Source organism: Amphiprion ocellaris, chromosome 10 (genome assembly GCF_022539595.1).
Source record: "Amphiprion ocellaris isolate individual 3 ecotype Okinawa chromosome 10, ASM2253959v1, whole genome shotgun sequence".
NCBI classification, from domain to species: domain Eukaryota; kingdom Metazoa; phylum Chordata; class Actinopteri; family Pomacentridae; genus Amphiprion; species Amphiprion ocellaris.
The window spans coordinates 33,418,395-33,443,194 of record NC_072775.1 but is presented as its reverse complement, the minus strand read 5'-3'; the positions used below and the strand labels follow the sequence as shown (position 1 = coordinate 33,443,194).

General features: G+C 38.5%; 1 protein-coding gene across 1 annotated transcript; it reads right to left on the bottom strand.

Moving 5' to 3' along the window:
• Positions 1 to 1,703: 1,703 nt before the first annotated feature.
• On the bottom strand, positions 1,704 to 23,369 carry nmnat2 (nicotinamide nucleotide adenylyltransferase 2). Its single transcript, XM_035956354.2, has 11 exons — positions 23,041 to 23,369; positions 19,572 to 19,660; positions 15,430 to 15,497; positions 13,072 to 13,150; positions 12,820 to 12,946; positions 12,590 to 12,670; positions 10,831 to 10,875; positions 10,605 to 10,681; positions 7,263 to 7,364; positions 7,112 to 7,179; positions 1,704 to 4,065 (listed from the first exon to the last, which is right to left on the bottom strand). Exons 1-11 carry the CDS (start codon positions 23,123 to 23,125, stop codon positions 3,963 to 3,965), a joined length of 924 nt encoding a protein of 307 aa, XP_035812247.1. The 5' UTR covers positions 23,126 to 23,369; the 3' UTR covers positions 1,704 to 3,962.
• Positions 23,370 to 24,800: the final 1,431 nt, after the last annotated feature.

Genomic DNA, 24,800 nt, shown 5'->3' with positions numbered 1-24,800 from the left:
ACAATTGGTCAAAATGGTCAAGAGTCAACCAGGAATTAGCAAAAAGCAGAACTGAATGAATTAGAAGCTGCTGGAACACAGGTGTCAGTGTTTTACATCAACATGAGCTGAGAGGCTCCATGAAGAAGGAAATTCTTCCTCTCGAAGCAAAACCTTAAAGCTCCACTCAAGTTTGCTGCTGATCACATGAACAGGCCTTCTGGAGGAAAGTTCTGTGGTTGAATGTAATTTAAAAAATGAGCAGAAAAATGTTTTGAGGAGAGAAAGTGAGGCCTTAAACCCCAAGAACACTAAACCTAGAATCAAGCATGGTGGTGGCAGTATTATGCTCTGTGGAGCTGGAGCTTTAAACAAAGTAAAGGGACCAGTGAAGAAGAAGCAAGATTACCTCACTACTCCTCAGAAAAACCTAAAATCATCAGCCTGAAGGTTGGATCTTTAACACAGTTGGGTTTCAGCAAAACAATGTCCAAAAGTGGTAAAGAAACACTAAATCAGGTTAGACTTAAGGTTGTAGATTGATCTCCTTAAAGTCCTGACTTAAACACCATGAAGAATCCATGGACTGTGATGAAGACACCAATCTGTCAGAAAGCCAACAAATTTAGTTCAGTTCAAAAAAATTCTGTCAATAGGAGGGTCAACAATACAACCAGAAGCTTGTGGATGGAAACCAAAAGCAGCTAGTTAACCCTCCTGCTGTCCTCATTTATGGGCACCAAAAAGTATTGTTTCCTTGTCTGAAAAAAATCCCAAAATTTAGCAAAAAAATTTCCCAAATTTCTGAAAATTTGTAAAACCTTCAGGAAGAAAATTCCAATAATTCTTTACAAGTTTCCCTTAAAAGTTTTATTTAAAAACAAAAAAACAAAACAAATTTGACAAGAAAATATTTTCAAAAAATGAGTAAAAATCTTCCAAAAAATCCTAAAAATATCTGAAGTGATTACATATATATCAGTAAAACTTCTAATATTTTCTTTAAGAGCATTCACAAAAAAATCTACCAAAATCCAGCGAATTCACTAGATTTTGGTAGATTTTTTTGTCAATGTTCTTAGAGAAATATTTTTAAAATTTCTTTTTTTCCACCAAAAATGTTCAAAGATTTCCCAAAAATGTTGAAAATGTGGACATCAGAAGTTTCACTGTGAAAATCTATATTTTTTTTCCACATTTTCAAACTTTAAAACGAGTCAGTTTTGACCCACAGGACGACACGAGGGTTAAGGTGAAAACAACCAAAAGACGTTTCACCTAATATTAGCAATACTGTATGTATGTTTTTGACCCAGCACATTTCTAGAAGACCTACAATAAATGATTATTTTTGTGACAAAGAGGGGTTTCAATGATTACATCATAGAAAATTAACAATTGTCATTGGAAAATCTAGACAACCATGATACATATGGTCTTAACAAGTGAGTCAAAATCAGCCACAAGTAAGAACCAGAAAAAGATTCCAGTCAAGAAAATAAAAAGATCAAATTGTCCTATATTTGAGTTGAGTGTAAAATCTAAACAAGAAATTTACATTTTATTGTATGTGTTAGAGTCATAAATAAATTTAAAAAAATAAAGTTGTTTCATTTTCTGTTATTAGAGTTGAAAATACATCACATCTATGAGAGTTGAGACTGGGCAACTGAATTCCATCCACTAACAGACATTTGGAAGAAGATTTAATAAGTAGACTTCAATGATTTCCTCAAAGAAATATTTTATTTTGCCAGCAGTGGGGTGTAAATGTAACCGCAGGTTTAAATTGGTAAAGAATCAAAATTCCCTTCTTTGTTTTTTGGAAAATGAAATTCAGCTTCACTCATACCTCCTTCTCATCTTCTTTGAGATCGCTGTCGCTCGCTGTCATTACGGTACATTAAATTTCAGTCCTGATCTGTAAACACACATTTGTGCCGAAAAATCTCAACACACACAGACAGACAGATTTAAAATGTCATTTTTAAACAGTGCATCACAGTTTACAATCAGAAGAAGTCAGCGCAACAAAACAAGGCAGATTAATATGGAAAACTAGATTCATTTTCAGCTACATGTTACAACAGATTGTGACTGTCAGGAAGCTAAAATCCTACAAACACACACACGCATACGCACACACACACGCATACGCACACACACACGCATGTAGAAATCATTGCAAACATTTTACACTGATGAGATCTGTACATTTACAGAGTGGATAGAAAATGGACAGATGTGGGCGACGATGAGCCCCACTGTAGCTATATTTACTTTATTTTTATAGATATTTATTTTTTGTGTTCTGTCTTTCTTTTTATTTTTTGCAAACACATTCACAACAGATCAGAATCTACCGAGTGATAAACGTTCATGCCAGAACCAAACTGTCTAAGCATGCAGTCTAAGAACAGGAGCAAACGAAGAGGAAACAAAATAGTCTGAGACTCAGTCGTCAACAACAACATGGCTGCTGCTGCTGAGCATCACATCTTTACAGAAAGGTACCATCGTCATCATCAGAGGACCACACGACAACCTGCAGTCTCCTTTATCTGTGTTCAAACCACAGCCTGCAGCATCAGAGCCGTTGCTACAGTTCCCTGCGGTTGAGCGCCAGTCGAACTGAACCATCATCCTGTCACATTTGAGAGATTTGAGAGATTTAGTGATTCTAAGACGACAGCGGACTTCACAGAAGAACGACGGGCTTCATGCAAGAAACTGAGAGACTTTGATGTTCCGATCTTATCTCGGAGGAGTTTTTGCACAAACAAATTTCCACCTCAGATCGTACGTAAAGACGGACACAACAGGATGCGACGTCTCGTTGTATCTCATCCGACCCGGGAACACCTTGGAATCATAAAGGAGGAACTGGGGAGAAGGATGTCTGGAATTACCTGCTGCCTTCCGAGATAAGTGTAAGAACATGGATGGATGGATGTTTTCAAGTTTGGTTTTCAACCTGAGGGCTGCATTGGGGCCAAGAACCCAAATCCAAAAGCCAAAACAAGTGGTCGAAAAACAAGCAAACTTCTGGGATTTACTGTGGAGTCGAGAAATGTCGCTGAAAAGTAGATTAAAGGAGGTTTTTACAATACAAAAGTCCATTATGTAAATACATTTCCAAGTTCTTACTGACAGAGACTGAAAAGAACTGGACATCACTGATAATCCTGCACATAATTACACGAGGTACTATCAAGAAATACGCAGAATGTGTATGCTCTGCATTAGAAGAACAAATTATGAGTGTAACTGCTACATTATTCCAGGCAGGTATGCATCTCTTTTTTAGTACTACACAGTGAATAGTCGGGAAATCAGTTGAATTCTACCTTAAGGTCTACAATTCACTAGATGTAGGATGAAGACGTGCTGTAACTTCAGGATCCAATCGAGTCAGCTACCACTTGGTCAAAGTGGCATCAAGATATTTGGCTGTCGGCACCAAAGTGACAGAAAGATGCAGAAAAATAAACAAAACTTCAATCTGTTTTTGGTAAAATGTCACTGAGGTAACACAAATGTTGCAGTTTGAGAATTATTCTGAGCAGCAATTGGTGTGAATTTCAGGTAGACTTTAAATTTCGAGCCTCAATGTTTGATTTTTAATGTGAAGCTCCAAAAAAGAACAAACTGTCGGTACGAGCGATTCTTGCATGAAGCCCGGTAACGCCGCCGTTTTGCTGCCCGGATGTGTGTCATGCATCCCCCACCCTGCCGTCCTCCCCCACCCCTCCCTCCCTGATGGTAGAGTCACATGACACAGACAGAAGGAGGGACACTAAAGCTCCTGTTGGAAAGCGACAGCTCAAAGAAGAGTATATGTTTGACACAGAAGACAGACAAGGACGTTTTAGTTTTCAGGGGAGGGGAGGAGTTACAGTATATTTATATAGGTGATGGTTGAAGGTATCCGCCCCCCCCACCCCCCTACACCTCCACGCTTCCTGTTTTCATGCTGCAGGCCTTTATCCCGAGGCGTTGATGTACAGCTGACTCTGCAGGATGTAGTCGATAACGGGCTGACTCAGGTAGTCCACCACGTGGCCGTCGCCGTGCTGCAGGGCCAGTCTGCAGGGAAACAACCAGGAGGTCAGTCTTTCAGGTCATGTTTTAACCTCTTAAGGTCCAATTCATGTTTTTCATGTGTCCACAAGAGTAAACGTAAATTTCTTCATCCACGCGAGTCCACTGAGGTCCACGCTGCCCCTCTGCAGTGTAACATGGAATTATATAAGAAAACATTTGACACTTTTCTGCAACCACAAAACACAAGAACAGCTTCTTCCCCACTTGCACAACGTTAATAAACCGCTGAGTCATGCTCAGCTAAAATACTGCTGACTTTTTACTCCACCAAGGAACGCAGTGGAGTTATGTGACGATTGGCATACTTAAATCCTTCCATCTGTTCGCAACATTATTCAAAAACGGATCAATGGAATTGGATAAAATTTTCAAGGGAAGGTCAGAAATGGCACAAGGATCAAGTGATTAGAGTTTGACTTCTTGTCTGGATCCATGGATTTGTTAAAGATTTCCTATTGTGAGATAGCGGCACGGCGTCACTGTAACCATGACAACAAGTGAACACTACATCAGCTGCCCGCTGACGATCACATGATTGTGATCCCACTACAAATCCACTGCTGAGGACTTATCAGGACTTATCTGTTGGAAATCATACAAGGAACAATTGATTAAATTGTGGGGGTGGTTCTGAGTCTCATCAAATCCCGCCACTCGCTACCATATTTAGGTCACATGATTTGATATCTGTACATAATGTACATATGCATAACACATGCCTGTGCTCAGTACAAGGTAATTTTTTAGTAAAGATTTCATCCAGAATTGATACACAGACTGAGCAGGTTGGCAGAGTACTATGCTCCGAGTGCTTTTCTTGTTATTTTTGTACAATACTGCACCTGCACAACATTTCTGCGCTAAGAACAATATTTTCTGCTTTTTCCACTATATTATCACTCTAGCAAATGTCATTTTGCACTATTGTCCATATATATTTGTTTATAGATGTGTATGCATCTGAATATATACACTACCGTTCAAAAGTTTGGGGTCACTTAGAAATGTCCTTATTTTTGAAAGAAAAGCAGTTTTTTTCAATGAAGATACCATTAAATGAATCATAAATCCAGTCTAGACATTGTTAATGTGGTAAATGACTATTCTAGCTGGAAACAGCTGATTTTTAATGGAATATCTCCATAGGGGTACAGAGGAACATTTCCAGCAACCATCACTCCTGTGTTCTAATGCTACATTGTGTTAGCTAATGGTGTTGAAAGGCTAATTGATGATTAGAAAACCCTTGTGCAGTTATGTTAGCACATGAATAAAAGTGTGAGTTTTCATGGAAAATATGAAATTGTCTGGGTGACCCCAAACTTTTGAACAGTAGTGTATATAATTATTCATAGCTATTTTATTATTATCTTCCATATTCCTAGGGTGACATCAACAACTGAAACCAAATTCCTTGTATGTTGTGTATGTACTCGGCCATTAAAGCTGATTCTGATTCTCTATATATCAGGCATATGGGTTCTGTAAAGCGTCTCGAGACAATTTGACTGTAATTGGTGCTATATAAATAAAATTGAATTGAATTGAATATTTAGGCTGATTTTCATTGATTGGTAATTTCATTATTTTAACACATTTATAAATCCTTCATCAAATATTCAAAAAGGGAAAAAACAAACCTGCTGTAAAATGAAAGCAAGAAACTAGTACTTTAAGTATGTAATAATACCGTTCTTCATGAGATGGCTACTTTTTTTGTTGTTTTACAGTAGTTCTGGACACTGAAGTTGCTGGAATATTATGTTTTTTTCCCATTTCTTTTTTTCTTTAAACAGTGTATTAATGGACATACACTGGATTTCTGTATGGATATGGCACATTTCTGTGACTTTTCAGGAGATTTATGTTACATCAAAGTTTAAATGTGAATGTTGTGTTAAATTACAGGAACCACAGGAAATATTTTATCTCCCTCCTCGCACATAGGAAAGATAAAATACGGATTCAATAGTATGTAAACATAGTGGTTTACATACTGTCATTCAGCTGCTTAACTCCTAATAATGCAATTATTTAGTACGAGAACACAACCTGGTCAGAGAGCGGAACATAAATGGACAGAATGGCTAAAGAGTAAAAAAACAAACTAATACATTTTGGAAGTGGGGATTTTCCAGCCAACTTTTGTTAACGTGGTTTCAAGTAACGCTTCTACCTGAAATCAGTGCTTTACAGACCTGCAGGATCCTCGTTAAACTCTCCAGACCTGCACTTCTCTAACTGTCCACCAGATGTCCTCGGATGTTCCTGACATTTTCCTGCCTATATACACTGATCAGCCACAACATTATAACCACTGACAGGTGAAGTAAATAACACTGATCATCTTGGTTCTATGTGGGGTTCTGCTGCAAGACCTTGGATCCTGGCATCTGCGGTGATGACACTTAGACACCCAAATAAATGTTGTCCCAGAACAAGTACACTCCTTCATGCAAATGGAAATCCTAAATGTTACTGGCCTACCCCAGCACTAAAATACACCCCACCACATCGCTAACACATCAAACAATCAGGAACATGGCAATCACTCAAGATGTTGATTTGACCCCCAAACTTCCAAGACCCCATTCTGATCAACAGGATGCAGTGGAATAAGTTTGATTCCAAGAGGTTCTACTGCACAAGCCAGAGTACCCAAAGGATCCACTGCCAACGTCCAGGTCCAGACCCCATAGAACACCCCGATGAGAAGTCCTCTGGTATAGGCCCAACGGTTCAGAGCATGTTTGATGGCATAGGGGGAACTAACACAATACCAGGCACGTGGTCATATTGTTACGCCTGATTGGTGTAAATTCCCTACTGTAAGACAGAAGTATGTAAATGATATTCTTCCTCCAGCACAGTCTGGACTGTTTGAAGTGTTCTGCTGTAAATTCACATAAACTGTTCTCTGTAATGTGAAGGAAAAACCTAAAACAAACTATGCTACAGCAGCGGTACAAACATGGGTGCTGTTCTGGATTCATTTTTTAAAAATATCTGAGTGTCTGTTTATTCCCACCTGCTCTTGGTGGAGCTGACAATGGCCATCGGATGGTTCGTTGCGTCCTTCACCACAGTGATGTTGTCCTGAAACAGCAGAACAACCCAGAGGTCAGCAGGGAAGATTTGTGAGGATTAAAATGAACCAGAGGTGAATGATGTTCCCTCACCTTGTACTTGCGGAGGATGGAGGAGTGATTCATGATCCTCTCCGTGTCGGCTCCGTCACGGGGAACCACAACGATCCCGAAATCCCCGACGATCACCTCCATCTGAGGGTAAAGAGACACAACTGTCAGTGCCAACAACAGTCTGAAGGGTCGGCGGAGGAACGTCAGCTTGATGTGGTCACACCAGCAAAACCTCAGATCAAAATCAGATCATCTCATGGAAACTCCAAAGCTGAGTCCGAAATCAGTCACAACTCACTATATAGTATGTTCTTCATTGTATGGTGCTGTCCAAATGTTAAGTTGTCATTGATACGTCCTCTATAGTCAATCAAAGTATCACACAATGCACCGTGAAAAGTAGCGTACAGCCGAAGGTCGCCAACAAAACCATATGTCCCATCATGCATTGCATCGAAGGAGAACGGCAGTGGATGAGACAGCCAGTTTACAGTGTAAAGACATATTTTCTACTGAATATATCGAGAAAAGACAAATCCTGAGTTGTGGCACAAAAGTATCAAAATTGAAAATAATAATTCGTATTAATATGCTTAACCTTCGTGTCGTCCTGCGGGTGAAATTGACCCATTTTAAAGTTTGAAAATGTGACAAAAAAAAAAATATTTTCACAGTGAAACTTCTGATGTCCACATTCTCAACATTTTTGGGAAATTTCTGAACATTTTTTGGTGGAAAAAGAGAAATGTTTAAAAAAAATGTTTCTTTAAGAACATTCACAAAAAAAATCAACCAAAAATCCAATGAAATTCGCTGGATTTTGTTTGATTTTTACGTGAATGTTCTTAAATAAAATATTAGAAGTTTTACTGATATATATGTAATCAGTTTAGGATTTTTTGGAAGATTTTTACAAAGTTTTTGAAAATATTTACAAGAATTTTCTTGCTGAATTTGGGGGATTTTTTTTTTTAAATAACACTTTTCAGGGAAACTTTTAAGTAATTATTGGAATTTTTTTCCTGAAGGTTTTGCAAATTTCCAGAAATTTGGGGAATTTTTCAGCTGAATTTTCGGATTTATTTCAGACAAGGAAACAATATTTTTTGGTGCCCATAAATGAAGACAACAGGAGGGTTAACTGACGCAGAGTGATGTATGGCAACACAAACAAATAAAAAAGTTTATTTTCATTGACAAATTTTGGAAAATGCGCTTAGTATAATATGAATTTATCCCAAAAATGCCGGACGGTTCACCACCAAAGCCAACATCGATCTGATACGCTTTAATTCAGCGACATCAGTGACGTAATTAATAGAGCCGAGACTCAATTAGTGTCCAAAACATTACTTTTGTCGTGGAGCTCCATGCATAGTTCACTATTTAGTGGTGCCTAAACAATAAGTAGGGAATGAGTGGATGATTTCGGACACAGCCCATGAGTGGTGGGTTTGCTTGCTGAGTAGAAGATTTGTGAGGTGCTTTCAGGTGCAGCTCTAATTTTTGTGCTGTTCAGTTTCAAAAAGCATCTTTCCACTGCAGGAACTCGGGGCAGGTGGAAGGTGACGATAAACCTTTTCATTCTTTCTGTTTCCACTTGGATCCAACGGCTTCGACTGCAACGTTAACTCCCAGTCAGAACAACGACAACTAGTAGTTACTGGATGCAACACCAGATCTATGGAGGTTTGTTCAGATGACAAACCTCCATATGGTGAACATGGATCACTCCATGTTCACCACTGCACCTCAGTTGTTGACACAGGAAAGTTTGCTGCAACTTCTTAGTTCTCAACAGTCAACCGCACAGATTACAAGAGACGTCCAGAACAGATACACAAACCAGAATCTGTCTGTTGAGTTACTAGTTTCTCTGTGGCTGAAACTGCAGAGAATCACAAACAGATTTAAAGCATATTATCATATTAACACATTCTTTGGATGTGAACATAAAAAAAACGGAAGTTGTGATGGAAGATCTTCAGGCACTGAAAGTGGCTGATTTGTAATATCAGCCAAATGTCAAATGATTCTAAGCTGTATCACCTCTTAATACCTGCATTATTTCTGGGCTGAACAGCAGAGTAATGGAGCGATCATAAACAAATACTTAAGACTATATTGAAAACTCAGGCCTTAAAGTAAAAGCTAAGTGCAACAAAAAAAGCATCCACTGAAGCTAAACTGAGTCCACCTGTGATTTCCATCAGTATAACTGCTTTAACATGCCTCTAAAATGAGTTGAAAACTGCAGAACCTTCTCAGTTCTGGACCTATTGGCTGTGTCTGTCTATTTCTGCATCATGGCTCCACATGGAAAAGAATTGAACAGAGGGACTGAAAAATCTGATCATGAGGCTTCACACAGATGGAAAGGGATCCATGATGTCAACTAAAAATCAGTGAAACACAGTGTCAGCAGTAATCAGGAGGTATAGAAGGAGTCATAATACCACTAATCAGGGCTGCAGTCCTCCTAAAATGACTCCACAGACAGTGAACTACTTTCACAGTCTAACAGAAAAACAGACAGCAGCTGATTCAGGCTTGACTCAGGGATTATAAATGGAAATAAGATTTTCTGTGAAGCTCAGACATTGTGAAGGACACTTCAGAACATCAACCTCTGTGGACGGAGGACCAAAAACCAAGGACTCTTGCTTGATGTTTGGAACTAAATTTACAGATTAGACTTTGCTAAAAAACATGAAAAGTAGCCTGATGAATGTTGGAGAACATTCTTTTGTCAGATGAAGATAAACTAGTTGGGCTCAGATGGAGTCCAGATGTTTGAACCTGACCAGGACCACCACAGCTGATGCATAGTCCAGACAGTGAAGTACGGAGGTGGGAATATGATGACATGAGGCTACATGAGTGCAAAAAAAGACATTTATAGATGCACCTTGAATGTCTGGGGATAAACCAAGATGGCTTTCAGTGTGCAGAAGTTTAAAGAAGATGAATATTTCAGCATGAGAATCATCCAAAGCACAAAATCTAGGAAAAAAAGTCGAGTGTCTGAAAAGAACAATGTGAAAACTACGACCTGGACTATTATGTCACTTGACTTGAAGATAGAATAGAATAGATTTTGGGCCTTTTAAATAGAAAGAAAGAGCAACACAACTCCTCCAGCAAAAGTTTTCATGTTTAACTACTTTATTTTTTCTTTAGCTGTGTCAGTTTGAAAGCATTTCTCTCCAATACCCAGAAATGAATGTGGTAAAGCGGTTGTTTGATGAGAACTACTCTGCAGCTGTTTCCTTTGTCAACAACATCGAAATGACCTGTTGATCATTGCGATAGAGTCCCGGGGAAACTAGCTAAAGGGGGCGGGGCTACATGTAGAAGGGGGCGTGGCTACAGGGTGCTTACATCACTGTCCTTCCACAGGCCAGGGATGCAGAAGGACTCCAGGAGATCACTGCCACACAGGAGCAAGATGCGCAACTCTACAGACGACAAACAGGCAGGAGGAAAGAGACACACCTCAGTAAACATCACGTTTACCGGATTTCAAACAAACCAGAAGGAGTTCAGACACAGCAGGAAGGAAAAACCAGAGGACAAAACACAGCAGTCCACTCCGGAGACCACTCACCGATCTCCTCGTATCTCATGGCAGTCCCCAGGTTGGCGTTTTCATCTGACACGACACAAAACAGGAGTAATTATACATATTACACAGTTTCTATCAGCAATACAAAACATTCTTGGTTTGTTGTTTGCTGAACAAATAAATGATGATGTTGAAATGGAAGAAGATACATGAATAAAAAAATCTAAATAAAAACCTAAACGGGTTGTTCTATCGCAGGTCACCAAATTAAAAATAAAAGTTTACACCTGACCATCTCGTATTAGTCTGATATTTGAAGGGTTGAGAAAAATAGGTTTGAAATTTTGTGTTTTTAGGAATGGTCTAACGTTCGAAGTGCCACTGTAACGCTAAAATCCAGACCATAAAATATTACAGAAATTATTTAAAACTCAGTTTGGATGTTTAGTGGTTTAGACCACTCTGCTTCTAACTGCCTCATTTTTTTTCTGTGCAAATGCAAGTTTTAAAGTAAAACAGGTAAAATTTTGACATTTTTGCATCTTTCTGTTTTTGCAAAATGCATAGTTTCAGTACATTTTTTTCTCACAAAGTATGACTGGCACCATACGCCTATATTTTTAAAGCTTCTTTTGATCCTAATCAAAGGAAAAATAAAAATGAAAAATCACCCTCGGGTTGAAAAATAAGGATTGGAGCAAAAATTGCCATGACTCCACCTTCTTTAAGAATTCAACTAACCCTTCAACTCAATCAATATTCACCATTTAATAAAGAAAAAAGTCTGTTGGTGGTGAGGTTTGATTCTTGACTCTACAGTTTGTGCAGTAAAAACAGTGTAAAGAGGAGGAATACTACTACTATTATTACAAAGGGGTAATAGTAGTAGGAATTAATGGATGTTGACAGTTTTAAAGGCAACATTCTGCTTATACGGTAATCACATGCCAAAGAAAGAAAAAAAAAGAGCACAAATTTACATTTTCATGTGTTTTGCAATCAATATCTTAAGTCTTCTACGAGTCATAGCTCCCTGAGGGCTGCAACAGTCGTTAGCATCCCATTATGCTCTCATGTAATGGAAACATTATACTCCGGGAAACAGGACGAAGCTCAGATGAGACTCGACAGCCGGAGATTTTCCCAGTGAGCTCAGCGCTTACAGTCTTTCAGTGTCGATCTCATCTTTGTTTTTATCTTCTGTTTGGTTTTATTCCTCTGGTGTTAACTCCTTTTATTTTCAGTTTCTCTTTCTTCAGCTGCATCTCACTCAAAGTAGTCATAATATCCAAGAACAAAATGATAAAATTACACATTTTTGTGACTGATTAGACCCAGATCACACTTCAATATATGATACACGTGTCAGCTGTGATGAGCTACAAAATAAAAACGAATGCAAGATATGTACTGAAAGATAAGCACAGTTAGTTTTACTACAGAATGTCTATAGGTTGGTATTATATATGCACATATCTGGAGGAAGATCAAACATTAATTAAATTAATGAAAGTTTTCGCAGATAAACTGTTTCTTCACAGTCTTTTTTATTCCTTTTTTAATCTCCCCGACTTCCATCACCTCTTTCCTTGACAAACTCCACTAATTGTTTCTCCCTCTGACTCCTAATTTGTGACCGAAACATTTTCCAAATCTGCACTTTTACTCACAAAAGATACAAATCGAGGAGAGAAATCCTCCATATAATTTCAGCCGTTGTTTTGTAATATTGTATTTTTCGGACAGTTTGAATGTCTTCTTTGTGTATTTGTCCTCTTGTGTAGTTTTGTTGTGTCCTTACCTACGAAGGTGAAGCGCTCGATGTGTGGGCGGACGCAGCAGATTTTGCCCAAACTCTCACTGATCTTCCCCCACAGTTTGACTGAGCAGAGGAAGACACAGAGGAGCAAAGCTTAAAACCTTCTCCAGCACTCATCAGGTCATTAATGTCAATTATATTTTGCAGAAACAAATAGTGTAAAAAGAAGGCAGCTGCAGCGTTTTGTGCTGCTGTGTGGAGTTCTGACTCACTGGCTGTGGGGCTGTGGTTCATGTTATTGTGGTTCTGGTAGATGGGCGTGGTCTGGTTCTGTGGCTGACCAATCACAGGAGTGGTGGACGGCGTGTTGACGTTGGACAGGATGCAGCCGGTGACTCTCTGAGGAGCACAAACATCATCAGGAATGGATTCAGAACGAAGGACAGAGCTGCTTTTTCGTCTTCATCTAAAATGCGAATACAGACGTTGAACCCTCCATCCAGACAAAACAAGCCGACACCCACCTTCATGAGGTCACGGTGATGCTCCAGCACGCTGCAGGTGGTCTGCCAGGTGTCCTGATAACACTCCCAGGGGTCCACCCTGCACCCAACCCAACAAACACAGTTAATTATTCATATAAGGGATGCTTAATAGCAAGTAAACAATAAAAAATACTACAAAAAGAGACACAAAGTGATTATAAGGAGACAAAATGACAACAGAGGCGAAGACCTCCATAAAGACACTAAACAACTACAACAACACTAAAAAAAGATCAAAAAGAGACACCAAACAACTACAATGTTATGTAAAATGACAACAAAAATTCACAAGAAAAGACATACAAAATCCCTACACAAAGAGATGTAAAACAGCTCCAAAATGAGATGCCAAATCACTACATGGACACACAAAATGACAACAAGAAGAAATACAAGACAACCGTAAAAAAGAGGTGCTAACCAAAATACTAGGTGACATAAATACTGCAAGATGAGATGAAAAACAACTACAGGGAGGAACAAAAGGCTACAAAACATGACAGAAAAAAAGCGGCAACTGGCTACAAAAAGAGACGCTGGACAACTGCAAAAAGTGATGCTAAATAACTACAAGAATCCAGAAAATAACTACAAAAAGCGGCACAAAAACAAACACAAGACAACCACATAAAAGAAATACCAAACAACTACAAGGAGGCATAAAAGGAAACAAAAAGTAACAGAAAAAAGACGCTAAATGACTACAAGGACGCACAAAGTGACTACAAAAAGAGACGCAAGATGACGACCAAAGAGAGACACCGAACAACTCCAAGAAGAAAAGAAACCAACTACAAGGAATCCTAAAATTACTACAAAAAGAGATGCAGAGAGTGATGGAAAATAACTACAAGAAGACACAAAAAGTGAAGGCAAAAAGACGGCAAGTCACTACAAAAGATGCCTGATTGCTACAAGGACACACAACATGACAATAAGTACACACAAAATGAAACACCAACAGAACTCCAAGAAGACGTTACAGGACTACAAAAAGCAACAAAAAGAGATGCAAGACGACAGAGACCAAAATACAAGAAGACACAAAAGGACAACAGAAAGTAACAAAAAAAGACGCTAAATGACGACTGGGACGCACAAAATGACTGCAAAAAGAGACACAAGACGACCACCAAAGACAGACGCCAAATAACTTACAAGAAGACACACAACAAAAGAGGACATGAAAACACATTCCAAATCCCTTCAAAAAGAGATCTATGACATCTCCAAAATGAGACTCCGAATGACTACAAGTTACACAAAATGAGAAGAAGGACGACCACAAAAACGGACAGCAAATAAACTACAAGGAGACATAAAAGTACTACAAAAAAGGTGCAGAACATGATGGAAAACCACTACAAGGAGACACAAAAAGACTACAACAACTGACATCAAAAAGTGACGGCAAATGACTACGTTACACAAAAAGAGACAGCAACCAAACTACAGGACGCAGGGACAACAAAAAGTTACAAAAATAGATGCTAAAAGACAACATGGACACGCAAAATGAGTACAAAAACAGATGCAAGACGACCACAAAGACAGACACAGAACAGCTAAAAAGAGACGTTAAAGGAGCACAAAAAGACATAAAACTGCTGCAAAAACCAACACCAAAAGAGATGCTGATTAACTCCAAGGACACGTTGAAGGACTACACAAAGCAACAAAAAGCAAGACAACCACCAAAGAGAGACATCGAACAACTACTAGAAGACAAAACAACAACGAAACATTACACGAAGACATGCCAAACCCTTACAAAAAGAGACTCAAGAGATGCCAAATCACTACACAAAATGACTGCAAGATACACAAGAAGAGACGCAGGACGACTGCAAAAACAGATGCAAACCAAACTACAAGGAGACACAAAAGGACAACAAAAAGTTATAAAAAAAGACGCTAAATGACGACATGGACGCACAAAATGACTACATAGACAGATGTAAGATGACCACAAAGACAGACATCGAACAGCTGAAAGGAGACACTGAAGGACTACAAAAAGTGACACTACAGGACAACAGAAAGACACAAAACTGCTGCATAAACCAACACCGAAGGAGACGCCATTTAACTCCAAAGAGACATTAAAGGACTACAAAAGGCGACAATATTCAGCTGATAAAAGTAAACAAGTCTAAATGAAATTAAAAAAGAAAGAAGATTCTGATTAAGATGCTTTAACTGACACGGTTCTCAAAATGACACAAACACACAAGTTCTCGAGCTAAAACAGTCCAAAGAGGCTTTTATTGTGAAAGACTCTCCAGGCCTGAGGTCATTTTCAGTGTAAAAGTCCCGGAAAGATGGAAGACGTCTTACCTGATCCAGTCAGAGGACTGGACGGCAAGCTGACACATGGTGAGACGATGTCTGCTCGACACAAGACCCTGAGGACACACAAAGCAGCACAATCAGTCCACATCTGTACATCAGCACAACATCTGGCCTGAAACACCTGCAGAGTCTTAACATACTAACATTACCTCCTTTAATCTTTACTTTTCATTCTCACTATTAGAGCTCACTGCCAAACGTCGTCTGTTTGTTGAAGAAGGTGTAAAGGTCCAGAACAGGTTTCTTTGATCATTATTAATCCTCCTGTTGTCCTCATTTATGGGCACCAAAAAATATTGTTTCCTTCTCTGAAAAAAATCCCAAAATTCAGCTGAAAAATTCCCCAAATTTCTGAAAATTTGCAAAACCTTCAGGAAGAAAATTCCAATAATTCCTTAAAAGTTTCCCTTAACAGTTTTACTTTTTTTAAAAAATCGCCCAAATTTGGCAAGAAAATTCTTGTAAATATTTTCAAAAAATTTGTAAAAATCTTCCAGAGAAATCCTAAAAGTGATTACATATATATCAGTAAAACTTCTCATATTTTATTTAACCCTCGTGTCGTCCTGCGGGTCAAAATTGACCCGTTTCAAAGTATGAAAATGGGGGAAAAAAATATATTATCACAGTGAACCTTCTGATGTCCACATTTTCAACATTTTTGGGAAATTTTTGAACAATTTTTGGTGGAACAAAAGAAATGTTGAGAATGTTTCTTTAAGAACATTCACAAAAAAATCAACCAAAATCCAGCGAATTTCACTGAATTTTGGTTGATTTTTTTCTGAATGATCTTAAAGAAAATAGAAGTTTTACTGATATATATGTGGAATCACTTTAGACATTTTTAGGATTTTTTGGAAGATTTTTACTAATTTTTTGAAAATATTTACAAGAATTTTCTTGCAAAATTTGGGGGATTTTTTGTAAATAAAACTTTTAAGGGAAACTTTTCAGGAATTATTGGAATTTTCTTCCTGAAGGTTTTGCAAATGTTCAGAAACTTAGGGAATTTTTTGCTGAATTTTTACATTTTTTTCAGACAAGGAAACAATATTTTTTGGTGCCCTTAAATGAAGACAACAGGAGGATTAATAACATTCAGCAAAAAATCAACCAAAATCCAGTTGGATTTTAGTTGATTTTTTTGTGAATGTTCTTTTTCCACCAAAAAATTTTGAAAAATTTCCCAAAAATGCTGAAAATATGGAAATTTTCACTGTGAAAATATTTTTTTTTCCAACATTTTCAAACTTTAAAATGGATCAATTTGACCCGCAGGACGACATGAGGGTTAAATAGGAAAGCAGCAGATATGAACTCAGATCATCACCTAGACGTGTCTAAAGCTGCTGCATATGAGAAAACTGTAAACCAAAAGCAGCTGCTGTCGTCTGGCAGGTGTGTGAGTCATCAGCTGGAATCATATCTGATACATTATTGATGTGGATGACCTCCATCATTAATAATCCATCAGGTGCAGGTGAAGATGCTGAAACCAACAAAAAAAATCGCGTCTGAAAAGAACAACAAAGATTCCTGATGTGGCTGAAACTGGATTTCTGTAGCATCTATTATTCATGTTGTGTGTTTCTATAGAGGCAGAGCAAAAGTAGGACAAGCCCTTCATTAATTCCAGCAGGAAGCAGAGTGGAAAACAACAGCAGCAGCAGAGAGCTGCAGCTGCAAACTGTGATGTTATCTGCAAGACCAAAGGAGTCAAACGCATGAAACAATGTCTACCTATGAGGCAAATGAAGCTTTATACTAAAATCATGTTTCTGTGACCTTCTATTAAGAAGCATTTCTCGTCATCAGAAACCGTTTGTTCAGGATGAAGATGAGTCAGATACAGGATGTAACAGCAGTGAGTGCAGCTCTGTACGACAACACTTTAATGTCAAGTGAACTAAATTGCATCACGTCACAGTAATCAGATTACCTCTAATCTGATGTAAGAATGAAAACTAAGAGTTTAGATTTACCATGTTAACCCTCCTGTTGTCTTTATTTATGGGCACCAAAAAATATTGTTTTCTTGTCTGAAAAAAAATCCCAAAATCCAGGAAAAAAATTCCCTAAATTTCTGAAAATTTGCAAAACCTTCAGGAAGAAAATTCCATTAATTCCTTAAAAGTTTCCTTTAAAAAAAATTATTAAAAAACCAAACAAATTTGGCAAGAAAATTCTTGTAAATATATTCAAAAATGAGTAAAAATCTTCAAAAAAATCTTAAAAATATCTAAAGTGATTCCATATATATCAATAAAACTTCTAATATTTTCTTTAAGAACATTCAGAAAAAAATCAACCAAAATTCAGTGAATTTCACTGGGTTTTGGTAGATTTTTTTGTGAATGTCCTTAAGAAACATTTATTGTAACATATCTTTTTTTCCACCAATAAATGTTCAAAAATTTCCCAAAAATGTTGAAAATGTGGACATCAGAAGTTTCACTGTGAAAATATATTTTTCCCCACATTTTCAAACTTTAAAACGGGTCAATGGGATCCACATGACGACACGAGGGTTAAAAATACAGACCCCACAGGAGGAACAACAAAGCTCATTACACCTTTCATTACTCAGATTCAGATCTTATTTTTTTCAGTAATTTGTACGTCCACCTTTATTTTAGATGCAGACTCAATCCTCCTCAGCATGAAGGATACCAGAGTCCACAAAACACATGTTCTGATATTCTTTACAGACTATAATATAGCTGCTTGTTGCTGGAGGGAGTGTGTTGCTCTGCTGGTCTTTTTTAATACCTCAAAGTTGTTCTCCTGGATTCAAGTCAGGTGATACACTCGTCCAGGTTTCATTTTTTCATCCTGTAGAAACTCTTGTGTGATGTCGTGATGGATGCTGGAATATATCACCGAGTCAAACGGTATTTTGGATTATCCAAAGACATTCACGTTTGGACTCCTGTAGCCCCATATTATGACACTCCCACCTCCGTGCTTCACTGTCAGGACTATGCATCCACTGTGGTAGTCCTGGTCAGGTTCACACCAAACATGCTGGACTCCATCTAACTCCATCAATTTTATCTCCATCTGACCAAAGAATGTTCTCCCAGCATTCATCAGGGTTCATTTCATGCTCTTTTGTTAAGTTTATTTTGCAGTTTTGTGCCAAAGAGCAAACATGGGTGTTTTTCTTGACCTCTGTCTACAGAGGTTGATATTCTGAAGTGTCCTTCACACTGTCTGAGCTTCACAGAAACTTTGATTTCCATTTCCACCTGTGCTAAGTCTGAATCAGCTGCCGTCTGTTTTTCACAGCGACACTTTAAAGGTAGTTTACTGTCCGTGGAGTCATGCCAGAAATACCCTCAAAAAGGGTGTTTTTCTTGCCACTGTCGCCTTAGGGCTGCTCTGGGGGTTCAGACATATGGGTTCTATAAAGCATCTTGAGACAATTTGACCTGTAATTGGCGCTATATAAATATAAATTGAATTGAAATTGAATTTTAGGAGGACGACCACTGCAGTCCTTATTAGTGGTACTATGGCTCCTCCTATACATCCTGATTACTGCTGACACTGTTTCACTGAATTTTAATTGATCTTCTTGTATCATTTTCAATCTTTGTGATTTTTCAGTTCATCTTTTAATTCTTTTCCATGTGGAGCCATGATGCAGACATAGACAGACAGCTCATAGGTCCAAAACTGAGGATGTTCTACTGTTCACGGCTCATTTTAGAACAATATTAAAGCAGTTAGTCTGATTGTAAATTACAGGTTTAGTTTCAGTGATCACAGCCGGATTTACAGTTTCTACTTTGGGGCCTGAATTTGCAAAAATAGTCTTTCTGAAATATTTGTTTTCAATTGATCATAAGGGAACATTCTGTATTATTGCACACGTTCCTATGTCATCATGAGCCATTTTCCCATATAATGTTCAAACAAATGTAAAGCAACTTTTTAAAAATACTTTGTTATCCCTGTGTTTGGGTTTAGGCATCATAACAGTGAGACAACACTGATTTCTATTATTTTTATCCAGCAGACTGGTATTCACAATTATTTAGATTTTAAATACTATCTCTTTTCACATTTATGACTCTTGATCATCATCAAACAAATCAAAAAGTGACTTCATTGCTACTCACAGGTTTTCCATAGGAGTCGTGTACTGGTGAGATGATCCCTCCGATCACAATGAATCGCCCTGTTTTGTGCAGATACTCTCTGGCTTTTTCTGCAGACAAAGAAATAGAGAGAATGAGACTGTGAATGGCATGAAACAATAGTCAAAACAAAACCTTACACTGATAATCACCAGTTATCATTATTTATTTCCCGCTAGAGATTGAATGGGATGATGCCTGTGGAGTGGCAGGATGGGTGGTTCCCATTTTCAAAAACTGCAGGTTGTGTTCTAATTATCAGGTCATCCTGTCCTGACTGTGGAACAGTGAAAATGTTCTTTATCCCTGCAGAGTTGACAGTTTGACCATCAAGTCCACATGTTTTGTGGACTTGGAGAAGACCTACGACTGTGTCATTGGTGGAAACCGGTGGGGGTTTTGTGAGGGTACCGGAGTTATGAGGGATCTGGTCCTTCTACAACCAAACTCAGAGCTGTGCTTGTTTTCTCTTTCCAAACCTGTTGTGACATTTATGGATGGGATCTCAAGATGCAGTCAGGGTGAGGAGGGTGTCTGGTTTGGGGACCTCAGAGTTACATTTAGTTTTTTTGCAGATGATGTTATCTTATTTGTTTCATCAGGTCGTGACCTTCGAGTGGAATGCAGCCAAGGTGAAAGTTAGAACCTCCAAGTGTGAAGCCAGGGGTTTTTTTTCTAAACAAGTGGATGGCTTCCTCTTAGTTAAGGGTTAGTTATCGCCCAAAGTGAAGCAGTTTAACTATCTCAGGATCCTGTGCACAAGTGATGGACAGACGGACTGGTGCATTGTACTGGATCATGGTGGTGAAGTTCTTGATTTACTGGTCAATTTACACTCCAACGTTCACCTCTAACCATGAAGTCTGGGTAGTGTCTGAAATAACTGTGGGTGAATTCAGTATTAAAGATATTGTGAAGAGCCTGAACAGCTGGAAGAAACCTGAAAAAGATGTCAGCTGAGGTGGTTCCACATCTGATTCACGTGACTGATGGGTACCTTCCCTTGGGAGGTTTCTTGGACAAGACCAACTGGGAGGAGACCCTGAGGTGGAACCAGAACTCACTGGTGGGATTACATATCTCATCTGGCCTGGAAGCACCTCTGGAAGAGCTGGAAAGTGCAGCTGGATAGAAGGAGGCCTGAAATAACCTGACAATCCTGCTACTGAAGAGACGTGGTAATCAGTGTCGAAGCCTTCATTTGCCGCCACATCAAACAGCTCTTGTAGTTGCTAACAGTCTTTCTTCACGTCTCCAGTGAGACTTTGTTTCTCTTTGTGTTGATCTCCAGCACTTTGAAGATGAAGCTTCACTCTGGTCTTCAGTTCCTCCACAGATTCTCAATGGATTCAGATCTGGACTCCAACATCTTCACATTGTTTTCTGGTCACCGTTTCTTCACCATTTTGGCTGCATGTTTCACATCATTGTCCTGTTAGAAGGATCGGCGCTGCCCGAGGAGAAGTCTTTCTGCAGACTGTCAGATGTTTTCCTCAACAATCTTTACATCGTCCTCTTTTCTCATGATGCTGTTTGCTTTGATGAGGCTGAAAAACTCCCAGAAAGCATCACTTTCCCACCACGTCTGACTGTCCAGAATGCTTCTCCGTTCTCTGGTCCACATCTCCAAAAAGCTCCATTTTCATCTCATCAGACAACAGAACTGAAGACCAGAAGCTTCTTCCTTTGTCCGGTTGAGCTTTTGTTCATCTTTCTTGGAGAAGCAAAGTCCTCCTTGGTTGGCGTCCATGATGACCAACCTTTCCAGTGTCTGATTGAGATGTTTCTACCAGAACTGCTCACATTTACCAGGATGCTCTTGGGGATTCTTCTTGGACTCCACCATTCCATTCCATTCATGTTTTGTTTTCTGTGGGTCTTATATGAATAAACTGCTCTGTAAAAACCTCCAGAATCTGGAGTGGTATTCTTACTGTTGTGTGTCAATTTCCAATTTTTGAACAGTGTAATGCGATAGTACCCTGGTTTTTGGTACTTTTGTATCTTAATATTCCATTTTATTTACACTTTGGTATGTTAATATTGAGGTTACCGATAGCTTTTTGTGCTAATATCCAGGATTTTTACATGTTGTCATAATAATATGCAAATGTTTTTATTGGATTTCCTTCACAATTTAAGGACAACCTGAAATTTGCTTGCTTGTTTCTGAGTATTTGCAGCTGATTATTTTTGCCTTGATAGAAAAAGCATTTAAAAGTATAAATTCTGGGATATTTTCAAGTTATCTGGTCATTAAAAAGGATTGTTGCCTCGTAATGCTTTGATATATTAAATCCTATTAATTCAAAATAGCTGCATCCTTATTAGTGAGTAAATAATTGCATTTTGAATTTAAATTCATGTTCTGTAAATCAATCTTTGAGAAACACAATACTTAGATTATAGTTTATGTTAATTGGGAATGTTTTTCCCCCACAATTTAAAGGGACTTAAAGGCAGAAAAACAATCTTCTCTGATTAGTAGCAGCATATGATTTGACATAAATGTCAGAGTTATAGTTACTGTTGTGTCTTAATGTCCAGCTTGTGAACAATTTAGTGCAATAATGTCCTGTTTTGTGGTGGATTTGAGTGCTTTGTTATAATTTTAAAAAAATATATTGAATTATATCAACAGTTTTAAGGGTAAAACTTGAGATTTTCAAAATTGCCTCTGATTATTCACGGAACATTATTTTCCTCTGATGGAATAAAACATTATCGAGTATAAATTCAGGGACGTTTTCATGTTGTCTTGTCACTTTAAAGGCGTTTGTTGCCTCTTAATAGCCTCACATGCTGAAATCCATTAATAACAAACAGCTGCATCATTATTAGTGAGTAAATAGTTACATTTAGAGATTAAAAACGGATTCTCTTTCACATGAACACATCAGTGAAACATCAGTCCTGAGGAACAAACACCGTGTTCTGCTTGTGTCTGTCTCTGATTAATTCGTCTTTTACTTTCACTCCGTCTAACGAGGCCTGTTGCCGCCGCTGATGACGCAGGAAAACGTCGCTGAGCAAGGCACCGTTCCCGGACAGGGACCGGGAGGATCCGGGAGGAACAGGAGGAACTGTGCGCCAGCTTCCATTTGTGCGCTGCGCCACACACTGCGCGGCCTGCGGGGCTTCGACGCGGCTCGTTCCCGTGTCTGGCTCTTTAGACCCGGTCCAGACGGCGTTGACCCGGGTTAGTCTCATTGTGTCACCCTTCTGTATGTTTTTATTTTTATTTTACGTGTTTTGGAGCGGATGAGCGTCGAACATTTCAGCACCACCCAGCCGGACAGCGACAGTCTCACCAAATTCCCTTCATTTTCTTCCATCTTTTAAGGCCCAGGTTGTGATTTTTTAAGATTTCTTGGGGGATTCTGTTGATCTTTATCCCCTAAAAACACGCAGCCCCGCCGCCCTCCCCCACCCGCAGCCCCGAGGAGCTCACCGAACATATGGATGTGTCCCTTGGTGATGGGGTTGAAGCTGCCGCAGGACAGCAGGATGACGTGCGTTTTGGTATTTTCTGTCATGGTCCTTCCCTCCTCTGGGCTCTTCGGTCCTGTGTACCGGTCCGGTCCGGTCCCCGGTCCCGTGGTGGGTCGGGTGGTCGGTTTGTTTGTGGCAGGCGGCCGCTGCAGGGAGTCAGAGAGAGGCGAGGCTGGATGGAGAGTCTGCGGCAGGAGGCTGGAGGAGGAAACAGCGTCAGAGCGTCATCATCATCACAGGTCCAGCCTCCTGCAGCACCGAGAAGATGTTCCAGCAGAGTGGAGCCTCACAGTGGAGTAAAACACCATCAGGGGGATTAATTAAGGTTCACCTGAAACGTTAAAAAAAAAATCAGATTTGATAGAGTTTAGCTATAAAAGTATATAATGTCCTCAACAAAATCTGTGTTTTTATAAATGGAAATGGCGCGTTCACTGTCCTAAATACAGTAAGTAAAACTGTAAACAATCAAAGAAGAATGAGTAAAAGAAGTGCAGAACACAATAAGTTAAAAATGATGGAACACGATCCTTCAAAAACTATAAAATAACAACACTAGTTATAATAACAATAATAAAGTGTGTTATTATTATTATTATTATTATTATTATTATTATTATTATTGTTATTACAAGAAGAAGTAGAAGAAATAAAAAAGGGAAATATCTGGAAAATAGTGATCTTTTTAGGGAATTTAAATTCAGCAAAACTATATTTTTTTTGGGCCACACATAAAAGAACAGATTGCTTTTTACATTTTTAAATGTATTTATTTTACAGTTAGCACATGCATCAAAATCTTTTCCATGATTTTTACTAGATGTCACCTATAGTGGTGGAAAATCTGTAAAACACCAGTTAGTAAAATATTTACCATTTTCCTACCCATAACATTTCCATTTTTCATTTTCAAAATGCTGGCAAATATTCATAGATTATTATCATTTTTACTGATTTAAATACAGCAAAAAGCGTTTAGTTTTATAGTGAAATGATGTAAAAGATCAAATTATCTTTCATCAAAAAAATGCCTATATTATTAATGTGGATATTATTTCAAGCTTTGTAATATTTCTCTATTTTTCATTTTGCATGTAAATAAATATTGTTTGTGCTCAATATCTCCAGAGATGTAACTCCCACAGTCATGACACTTGCTCCAGCAGAGGCCAGTTTCTTTATTACTGGCTGTTAAAAATGGATAAAATATTATTTTTTTTAAAAAGTGAGTGTGGTTTTGTGGTCCCAGAAAGTGTGTACATGTGGATGGATCCATATTTCCACTAAAATACAGTCTTTGATTGACATTTCAGCAACTTTTGAGGCTCTAACATCAGTGGAAGCTGAATATAACTGGACAAGGTTCCAGTTTTTTGCCATTTTGACAAAATTGTGACGTTGACTCTTTTGTGGGGCCACAAAATGTGTGTTCCTTCTAAAATGACTGGTAAATATGTGAAATGATTCAGAATCAGATTACTTAGAGTATTCGTTCTGGTGTAAAATGAAAAACTAACACTTTAGATTTACAAAAAGGCAAACTTTAGCCAAACTTCCTTCGAGGTGTAACGTGTTCAGGCAGGGAAGCAAACAAAAGAGCAGCTGTAGATCTAAGAAAATACAAACTAAAAGTCCAAAAAAACCACAAACCTGATTAGCACATGGAGCAATCAGGCCGGTACCTGGCAGGTGAACACAAAGAAAGCAAACAGGAAGTTG